The sequence below is a fragment of the Limanda limanda genome, chromosome 2, assembly GCF_963576545.1.
Source record: "Limanda limanda chromosome 2, fLimLim1.1, whole genome shotgun sequence".
NCBI classification, from domain to species: domain Eukaryota; kingdom Metazoa; phylum Chordata; class Actinopteri; order Pleuronectiformes; family Pleuronectidae; genus Limanda; species Limanda limanda.
In genome coordinates this window covers 864234-875146 of record NC_083637.1, presented here as the reverse complement: position 1 = coordinate 875146, position 10913 = coordinate 864234, and the positions used below count along the sequence as shown (strand labels likewise).

Below are 10913 nucleotides of genomic sequence, written 5' to 3'. Positions count from 1 at the left end.
AAAAAAGACATTTTTATTTTTATTTTTTTACATTTTCACTGATTTCCCAGAGAATAATTCATGAATCTTGATGAATAAAAATCTTGATGTAGAGAATTTAACTGTAGTTTTATAAGGAGCCTGTTGGAGGCGACAGCTCGACTGAGGGACGCTCTTGTTTAATGGACGTTTGAAATATTTGAATAGTTCATATAACAGCCCCGAACATTTGGTAGCAACGTTTCTGATGGATGGTAAACAGCAACTAATGCTAACATTTAGCAATAGTGACAACTTACATAAGGCACCTTTAATTATTGAAAAGTTTCAGAACTAAAGTCATATTTCAAAAACTATATTAAGTGACTAACAGAGTATTAATTCCTTCATGAGTAAATTAAATTACAGTGAAGTTGTTGAGTCGGCTCGCAGTGAGAGGACGCCCTCTGCAGGTGAGCAGTGAGCTCTGCAGTCAGGACTCCCTCTGTCTCCCTCTGCTGGTGATAAACACTCAGTGCAAAAACACTGATAAAAACAAGGTGCATGAACCGACTCTCATGTTATAAAATGATACTTTAAATCAGCTGCAGTTTATATGACGTAATAACGTGATGATTTGTAACATGTGAATAACATGTGGATTTGTGTTAATCACAGTTTGAAGTGATGTGTGTGATTTCAGGTTATTTTAGACTCGGTTTGGTTTTTAATTGTTTGAAGGTTTTATGAAGTTAGATCTCAGTTTTGTTTTCTTTATTATTGTTATTATGAATCAGTGGGCGGAGGGTTACACAGGCCACAGGCTCAAGGCGCCGCACCGCGTGAGGAACCTTCCGCCGCGGAGGTTAGACCCGCTTGGCCACGCCCCTCGCGTCCTCCGGAACGAACCTCGTCACTTTAGAATTCGGTGAAATTCCGACGCGTCTCCGCTGCTGAAGTTTGTTCGATAAATAAACCGAAGCGACGTTTAAAACGCGGCGAGCAGCGACGACCCGCAGCTGCAGCGCCACGGCCGGAGCTGCGGCGGCGGAGGGAACTGCAGCAGAAAGGAGAAAGCTCCAGCGGCTCCGTGACATTTTTCTACCCGGACACCGAGACCGAGACTCGGCTCTTCCGCCTGCGAGATGCCGGGCATGATGGACAAGGGCTCCGAGTACCTGGGGAAAGGTCGGTCCAACGGGACCAAGAGTCCGTCCAACGCGTCCAACGGGGGACACGTCTCCGAGGACAGCGGCAGCGACGACGAGCACGGTGAGGGAGCCTCGAACACCAGCACCAACACCTATGATCATAACTCATATTTCATATAATAACCATAACATCTGTGTGTGTGTGATTGCAGATGTGGGCATGCGGGTCGGAGCGGACTACCAGGCCAACATCCCCGAGTTCGAGCCCGGTGAGTGGGACCGGGTGGGACGCGCGGTGGTAGCCTCGGTCACCCGGAGGGGGGGGGGGTCTGACACTCAGCAACAGTGAGGAGGACACTTCCATAGATTTATTAAATGTCATATTTAAGCACCAGTCTCCACTGGGACAGGATTTAATGTCACTAAGTGAAGATTCCTGTTAGTTTCTAATGATCCCTCCACATTAATCATGGTTAATAAACAATAATAAACACAGTGACTCTGCTACAGGTTCAAGATTTTAATTAATTCTGTAATTTTCTGTCAATAGAACTTTTCTCAGACTAATAAATATTGTCATAATTGTTTTAATCTGTCTATGATACCAGCAAAATTACCCACAATCCCCGAGGTCAGATTCTCATCGTATTTATAACATTAATAATAATATTATAGTAACAAATAGAGAAAAGTCGAATTACATTTTGTTTAGCAGGATATCAATGCATTTTTAGGATTAACATTTTTATAAAGATATAACAATAATCTTTTAAAAACAATAACTTGTGAGCAGCGTTTGCCGTTAGTGTGGATCTGACATCGACTCTTTCTCATTGTTCTATAGGTAAAAGTATCAATAACAGAAAGAATCAAACTAACGTCAATAAATTAATAAATGCTGTTGAGATAATTAACGAAAATATAGTTAAACACAGGTGCAATATATTCTTTAAAATAAATCTTCAAAGAAACACTTAACATTTCATAATGTGTGCATATAACTGCATAAATACTTATATGTTATAATTCTAAAGTATTAGGTATAGAATGAAGCGTTTAGAAAACTGGAAAAAAAATGACCATGAATAAATATTTTATGGAAATCAACAAAAAGAGACAATATTCTTTATCGGTATTTAAGAGAAAGTTTGTGCAGCAGAGTTGGAGAATCCTGACGATCAGTTCCCCGACACTGGTTCCTACGTTTCCCATGATGCAACTCATCTCGCTCCCAGCAGCCTGTGTGTGTACCAGCCTGTGAATGTGAAGTTGTGCAGCTGAAGGAGTTGTGTAACGTGTGGGTCTTTGTTCAGGTTGCACTAAGTACCCAGACAAGGACAGTGGAGGCATGTTGGTCTGGTCCCCGTATCACTGCATCCTGGACTCCAAGTGTAAGTGAACCTGTGGTTTCTCCTGTGGAAGCTGCCCCCCCACCCCCCCCCACCCCCGCTGAACTGACGCTGTGTTTCCTCCACAGTGGACGAGTACATCGCGTTAGCCAAAGAGAAACACGGATACAACGTGGAGCAGGTGGGGGCCGTCCTTACAGCGTGTTGTTCACTTCCTGTCTGTCCTTCGTCTCAAGCGTATAAAAGATTAAAAAGCCCCAAACATTCTTATTTATTCTTAGTTTCAAGATTCAAGATTTTTTATTGTCAAAAGCACAGAGATCACATGAAGCTGGAAATGAAACACTTGAGTCACAGGCTCTCTTTAAGCAATGCTCCAGAAATTACAATCAAAAAAATACAAATTTTATAAAATAGACTATCCAAAATTAAAAATATAAAATAAAATATATAAATCTAAATATATATCTTTACAGATGAAGAGAAAAATAAAACAACAATAGTGCAATTTTTGCAGTAGTGCAAATATTCAAATATGCCACAGTGCTGGTTTGGTGGAGTTATTGCAGTTCAGAGGAGTTTAAACAGAGAAAAATAACTTAACTTATTATTGATAATGAGTTCAGTACAAATCAAGTGTTTCACATCCGGCATCAGACAGAACAGAATCTGATCCAGACGTAACTTTACGCTTCTTTAACGCTGATTAAACAGTCTGTGAATCTGATGCAGTGAAATACAGCAGCACTGTTACTGTCGCTGAGCAGCAGCGCCCCCTGCAGTCACTCATGGGGATTGACTGTGTCAGAGTGATGGAGTTGGTTTCATGTGTCTCAATGTGTTGAGCTCGGACCTGAAGCAACTGAACACTGGATATTACCCATGATCCTCTGCTTCCTGAACCAGAAGAGCCGCGCCTGTCAGAGTAAAAACAATGTGTGTGTGTGTGTGTGTGTGTGTGTGTGTGTGTGTGTGTGTGTGTGTGTGTGTGTGTGTGTGTGTGTCCAGGCTCTGGGCATGCTCTTCTGGCACAAACACAACATCGAGAAGTCTCTGGCCGACCTCCCGAACTTCACGCCGTTTCCTGACGAGTGGACGGTGGAGGACAAGGTTCTGTTCGAACAGGCGTTCAGCTTCCACGGGAAAAGCTTCCACCGCATCCAGCAGATGGTAAACAGCTGTCACCACGACAACCAGATCCTGAAGACTCAGCCTGCCGCTCACCTGGTTTGAATTCTTTCAGCTGCCGGACAAATCCATCTCCAGCCTGGTGAAGTATTACTACTCGTGGAAGAAGACTCGCTCCAGGACGAGTCTGATGGACCGACAGGCTCGTAAACTGGCCACCAGGAGCAACCAGGACGTCAGGTAGAAGCTCGGACACAAACAGATCCACACGTTCAAACTGAGTCTGTTCCTCAGCTTGCTGGGGGTTCGGGTTTTTGTGTGAAAGCGTTTAGTGGTTGAACTTTGGTCTGTTGTCACCGCGGCAGTGACGAGGAGATGGAGGAGGTGAATCCCATCGAGGCTCACGACAGCGACTACGACCCCAACAAGGAAGCAAAGAAGGAGGTAAGCAGTAAAGTATGTAATGGTTTAATTATGCAATTATTTAACTTTTTTCTTGTCAGTGGGTGGGAAGGGTCAAGGGTTCATTGTGGTTCATAGAAGCCGTTCTGGCTCAGTTTAAGCTCATTGTTGTTATCATCATACATCGTGTAGGACAACCTACCGCTATTTTCTACCTCTAGGAATTTTTGTATACACTGTATGTGTGAATTATTGCTGTATGTGAACGAAAAAACGAATAAAAAGTTGTGTAAAAAAAAAAGAAAAAGAAAGAGGTAAGCAGACACGCCCAAGCTGCTGTCGCCATGGCGATACCACACACACACACACACACACACAATCTGTCAATTCTAAGATGGGTCTGGTACTTTATGAAAGATTAAAAATGAATCATTTCTGTAATACAGGCTCAAAGCAGAGCTGCAGCTTAAATCCTTTCATTTAGATTTGACTACAGATTAGTAAATATTCTTCCATTTAAATAGTTAATCTACAAAATATGAAACTGGAAACATCACAAACTCAAAGCGACTCCACTCAGCTGGTTGACTTTAAGTTTATAAGAAGAACAAAGAACCCGATGAGAAGCTGGATCCTGTTGGTTCTGTTGTTGGGTTTCATTCTTACTTTGATCAGTTTCAGGTTCATAACTCACGTTCCTCACATGTTCCCTCAGAACCCGGTGGAGCCGGTGGCGCCGGGCTCCAAGGTGGCGCTGGGTCGCCGGGAGCACCAGACGCTGCAGCACCGACACCACCAGCGCTCCCGCTGCCGCCCCCCCAAAGGCATGTACCTGACGCAGGAGGACGTGGTGGCCGTGTCCTGCAGCGGATCCGCCGCCAACACGCTGCTCCGCCAGCTGGACATGGAGCTGGTGTCCCTCAAGAGACAGGTGGGTGACCACACAGTAAACCAGTGGAGTATAAAGTACTGGAAAGCCATACTTGAGTAAAAGTACAGATATCTCACCTGAAAGTGACTTCGGTAAAAGTAAAAGTCACCCGTCAGAAAATGACTTGAGTAAAAGTCTTAAAGTAGCTCATATTAAAAGTACTTAAGTATCAAAAGTATCTGGTGTTGAAATGTACTTAAGTATCAAAAGTAAAAGTACAAGTACCAAAATTAAAAATGCAAAGTGCTTTTTATAGAAGGCCTATACAGACACAAATCATCCCAAAATGTTTCTCCTCAAGATTTATCTCAACTGACTGAAAAATTCTAACAACAATATGAATATAATGTATGTAATGTATAATTTTACAAATGTTTAACCCTGGATGAGAGAGAGAGAGAGAGAGAGATAGAGAGAGAGAGAGAGAGAGAGAGAGAACCAACCTCCGCTGCTCAAGTAACGAGCCAGTTTGAGAATGTAAGAAGTAGAAAGTACAGAAATTTTTGTTCAAATGTAACGAGTAAAAGTAAAAAGTCGTCAGGAAAAGAAGTACTCAAGTAAAGTACAGATATGTGAAAAATCTACTTAAGTACAGTAACAAAGTATTTCTACTTCGTTACTTCCCACCACTGCAGAAAATGTCCTTGTCCTCCAGAGTCTGAGTCTCAGGCTCATCTGCTCTGCCAGGGCTCCACTGCCCCCTGGTGGTGACGCCTCCGATTCATAATAACAACTATAAAATAATGCTTCTTATAGCTCTTGCAACAAAGCTCAAAGACAACTCAGAGGATTACAAAAAACTATAAATACAATATACATTCATCATCACTCAGTCGAATCCGCTCTGAGGAGGTCACGTGACTCGTTGTGTGTCCAGGTGCAGAACGCCAAGCAGATGAACAGCGGACTCAAGCTCCTGCTGGAGGCCGGAGTCGAGGACCTCCGGCTCCCTGAGGTATAGATGGATCATATTTCTCATATTATAAACATGATATGACTGAATGAGACTCATCTGAGATACTCGTCTTCAAAAGAAGTTTTAGAAACGTGTTTTACACAGATTCATGTTTCACGGTTTCGCTGGTGTTGAACTTTGCAGTGGAACCAGAAGGTGAACGCTCGCTGGACCACGGACGAGCAGCTCCTGGCCGTTCAAGGTGAGATTCTGCTCTGGTTGGAAACAACAGAGTCGACCTGAGAGTATCTCACTGCTCTCATCACGTCACATGACCACCAACGTCCACTGATCACGTGATGTAAACAGGAAGTAGATGGTCTCCTCTGCAGCTGGTTGCTTAGTAACAGAAACTCCTCTGAAGGAGGAACAGTGAAGGTGAAGAGTCAGAGCAGGAAGTGTGACTGACAGGAAGTGTGACTGACAGGAAGTGTTACTGACAGGAAGTGTGACTGACAGGAAGTGTGACTGACAGGAAGTGCTACTGACAGGAAGTGCAACTGACAGGAAGTGTTACTGACAGGAAGTGCGACCGACAGGAAGTGCTACTGACAGGAAGTTCTACTGACAGGAAGTGTTACTGACAGGAAGTGCTACTGACAGGAAGTCTTACTGACAGGAAGTGCTACTGACAGGAAGTGCTACTGACAAGAAGTTCTACTGACAGGAAGTGTTACTGACAGGAAGTGCTACTGACAGGAAGTTCTACTGACAGGAAGTGTTACTGACAGGAAGTGTGACTGACAGGAAGTGTTACTGACAGGAAGTGTTACTGACAGGAAGTGCTACTGACAGGAAGTGTGACTGACAGGAAGTGTTACTGACAGGAAGTGTGAACGACAGGAAGTGTTACTGACAGGAAGTGAGACTGACAGGAAGTGTTACTGACAGGAAGTGCTACTGACAGGAAGTGAGACTGACAGGAAGTCTTACTGACAGGAAGTCTTACTGACAGGAAGTGAGACTGACAGGAAGTGAGACTGACAGGAAGTGTAACTGACAGGAAGTGCTACTGACAGGAAGTGTAACTGATAGGAAGTCTTAGTGACAGGAAGTCTTACTGACAGGAAGTGTTACTGACAGGAAGTGCTACTGACAGGAAGTTCTACTGACAGGAAGTGTTACTGACAGGAAGTGCTACTGACAGGAAGTTCTACTGACAGGAAGTGTTACTGACAGGAAGTGCTACTGACAGGAAGTGCTACTTACAGGAAGTGTTACTGACAGGAAGTGTAACTGACAGGAAGTGAGACTGACAGGAAGTGAGACTGACAGGAAGTGCTACTGACAGGAAGTGTTACTGACAGGAAGCGCAACTGACAGGAAGCGCTACTGACAGGAAGTTCTACTGAAAAAAAGTGTTACTGACAGGAAGTGCTACTGACAGGAAGTTCTACTGACAGGAAGTTCTACTGACAGGAAGTGTTACTGAGAGGAAGTGCTACTGACAGGAAGTGCTACTGACAGAAGTGTTACTGACAGGAAGCGCAACTGACAGGAAGCGCTACTGACAGGAAGCACTACTGACAGGAAGTTCTACTGAAAAAAAGTGTTACTGACAGGAAGTGCTACTGACAGGAAGTGTTACTGACAGGAAGTGCTACTGACAGGAAGTGCTACTGACAGGAAGTGTTACTGACAGGAAGTGTAACTAACAGGAAGTGTTACTGACAGGAAGTGTTACTGACAGGAAGTGTTACTGACAGGAAGTGTAACTAACAGGAAGTGTTACTGACAGGAAGTGCAACTGACAGGAAGTGTTAGCGACACTTTGTGTATCAGACGTGACAGATTGTTCTCAGGTGAAAGATAACAGTCATGATTTAGACGTTCTCTCGTACAGCTCCTCTCGATAAGTTCATTTCCCGTGTGAACCACGTACAGTAAATCACAGACATCGGTGTAACCCGTCTGTGACCTTCTCCAGGTGTCCGGAAATACGGAAAAGACTTTCAAGCCATCGCAGACGTCATCGGCAACAAGACGGTCGGCCAGGTGAAGAACTTCTTTGTGAACTACCGACGGCGGTTCAACCTGGAGGAGGTGCTGCAGGAGTGGGAGGCGGAGCAGGGAACACGAGCTCCCAACGGAGACAGCGCCACCTCAGGAGAGGAGGGGAAGAACAGCTCCACCACTCCGTCAGGGAAGAGCACTGACGAAGAGGACGAAGAGGTGAGAAGTGAAACTTAGCCTTCCTCCTAACACACACACATATCATCGCCAGCGCAGGTGAAAGATAAACACTTTCCCATGATCCTTTGCAACGCACCTGAAACGCATTCAGACTCATTAACCTCTGGCTCTCCTCCCCACAGGGTCAGGTGACCTCCTCAGGTGCGTCTCCTGCTGCCTCCTCCTCCTCCTCGGCTCAGACTCTGGTGACGTCCAGTAGCTCCTCCTCTTCTCTCCACCAGCCCCCTCCCCTCCTGCGGCCCTCCCTGCCAGCCACGCCCTCCCTGCACCGCCAGCCGCCGCCCCTCCAGCAGCAGGCTCGCTTCCTGCAGCCCCGCCCCACGCTGCAGCAGCCCCCGCCTCTCATCCGCCCCTCCAACCCCCTGCCCCCCCGCCTCAACCCCCGCCCTCCTGCTCCCATGACCCTCAGTGGGAACCCGGGGGCGTCCGGCCCGAGCTCCGCCCAGCAGCCCTCGGGTCTGACCCTCCACCAGGGGGAGGCGGCCTCGTCTTCCTCGCTCCACTAACCACAAGAAAGAAAAGTTCGGTTTCCATGGAAGCTGCTGCATTCAGGTCCTGTGGGAAAATCGGATTATTGAGGTTCAAAAAAAGCGACAGTTTCACTTCTGACCAACTTCTCCAGAGTTCAACCACAAGAACATAAAAGTGACTCATTCACACGGGATCCAGCAGCAGATCACTGCTGAGGTGTGTGTTTCCCACCGGACGTCCTGGTGGACCCTGGCTCTAACAGCTCTGTGTTGTTTGGGAGGTCGGACTGAAACTTAGTCTTAAATCAGAAATGAAACCTCAACACGTGTTGCATCTCACAGGGTTCCATCCTGAGGCCCCTCTGGTTCTGTGTCTGTGTGTCGCCTTAAACACCAACAAGGACACAACAGCACCTGGAAAACATTTTCACTCTAATATCATGAACGACCCTTTAAACACAATAAGACTAAAGGCCTTTGCACATCAACGCGACACAAATTAAAAGCATGAAATATAAAATAACTTGAAGGTGAAGTTCGATTTTTCATATTTATACAAAAAACACTAACTTCTGCCTCATAAAGATGAATTCATTTCTCAGACTGGTGCAGGAGGAAGTTGTTGTTTCTTCTTCTACTGATCAAAAGGAGAAAATCCTCAACAACGTGCATTCTGATTTGTTGGACATTTTAAAATGTACCTTAGTCCAAAAAACCAAAAGCCTCGGTGTCTCTGCAGTTCCGCGACATTGACTCGATACAGATTTTGGAATCTATTAATAGCATGAAATAAATCCCACAAAGAAAACGTGTCCAGTGTGCAAAGGTCTGAAGAGTCGACTCACATGCTAGCAGCCTCGTGCGGATGTAGTTGAATGCTGATATCAGCAGGTTTCATGTTTATCATCTTCACAGTCTTCGTCAAACACGCTAACATTTGTTAACTTGAATCAGTGTGATTTCTAAAAGTGTCAAGTTTCATCCGTGGAGTTTTATGTTGTAATGCTTGTTTCAGGCTTCACATTGTGAGAAAGAATTCTTTAACGTTTAATGATCTCATGAGCTGTCATTTAGCGCCACCCTCAGGACAAACGCTACATATCTATCTAGATTTTAAGAAAAAGATAAATGTTGGTGAGATGAGATTCTTCTTTGGTTTTAGTTTGGTCCCATCTGCTAACATGGAGGAGGCGGGGTTTCTGAGCTATACTGCAGCCGGCCACCAGGGGTTCACACTTTGGCTTCACTTTCGGGAGCTGTCATGTCGTCCATCTTTATTTACAGTCGTTTCTAACTGAAGATATAAATCTGTAGCTTTTATCAAACAGGAAACGTCGCACTTGTCGGGGACTATTTCCTGCGGTGGATTAATCTACACGTGGTTCAGGGATTTCTTGAGAAGAAGAAAATCTCCAGGCGTGTACAGATGTTAACGGTTTGAATGATTTGTAACCTGCCATCAATCATCAATAATCAATAACCTGTCGATCTTTTTAAAAAGACTTCACACAGACGTCCTCCTGTTTTTATCGATGTTCTGTTCTTGGGTTTAATGTTCTCACGGTCGATGTTTTCATTTGAAAACTAAAAACTCGACTGGTCACCGTCTCTGTTATTTATTCTTCTTCCTCTTCCTGTTGCTCCCAGTCCGGTGACGTCATCGTGAAAGTGCTCTTCAGGCTTTTTGGACGAACATGTATCACAACATTTGAGTTTCAGTAGAATCTGTAAAATATGGATGTTAACGTGAAGCTGCTCATTAAAAACTGCATTTATATCATCAGATGTTTTCACATCAGCTTTATTATCAGATCCTTATATTACAGGAAGAGGAATCACAGGGAATTCATATTGTTACAAGTCTAAATACACACACACACACTCTCTTACACACACACACACACCCTCCCTCACACACATTCACACACAGCAGTGGATATTGAAAGGCTGTGTGTTGTGTAACAGCTGCTCTGAACCGACTCTACTCTTCTTGGATCTTTTGTTGTGCGACCGGCTGCTTGTCGACATGTGGAAGGTCAAAGGTCAAAGGTGAGTCTCCCACCGTCTTCACTCCGGAAACGAACTCTCACTTTGTGATGTTTGACTCCAGGTTGACAGAATCCTCCGTGTGGAGCTGAGATCTTCATCCAGCTCTGCTCAGATTTAATGTGGAGTTTGAATCAGAACCTTCAGTGATGATTAACAATTCTCCCAGAATCCTCTCTGTTGTATCTTGTGAGTGAGCAACACGGTGACCTTTGGCCTGAGCGAGGTGGAAGTGACCCAGCTGGAGGTCGACGGGGTCAAACTGCTCATCGCCATGGAGACGAGGCTGGAGGTCGACGAGCTCCTTCCGACTCAGAAGTGAACCTCATG

The 10913-nt window shown here is 44.9% G+C and overlaps 1 protein-coding gene across 1 annotated transcript; it reads left to right on the top strand.

Annotated features, from left to right (window-relative positions):
- Positions 1-894: 894 nt before the first annotated feature.
- rcor3 (REST corepressor 3) lies at positions 895-10320 on the top strand. The gene is made up of 12 exons (XM_061095938.1): positions 895-1230; positions 1322-1378; positions 2423-2500; positions 2587-2639; positions 3467-3628; positions 3702-3826; positions 3952-4030; positions 4704-4919; positions 5797-5874; positions 6019-6076; positions 7802-8046; positions 8190-10320. Exons 1-12 carry the CDS (start codon positions 1104-1106, stop codon positions 8571-8573), a joined length of 1662 nt encoding a protein of 553 aa, XP_060951921.1. The 5' UTR covers positions 895-1103; the 3' UTR covers positions 8574-10320.
- The last annotated feature ends 593 nt before the right edge of the window (positions 10321-10913 follow it).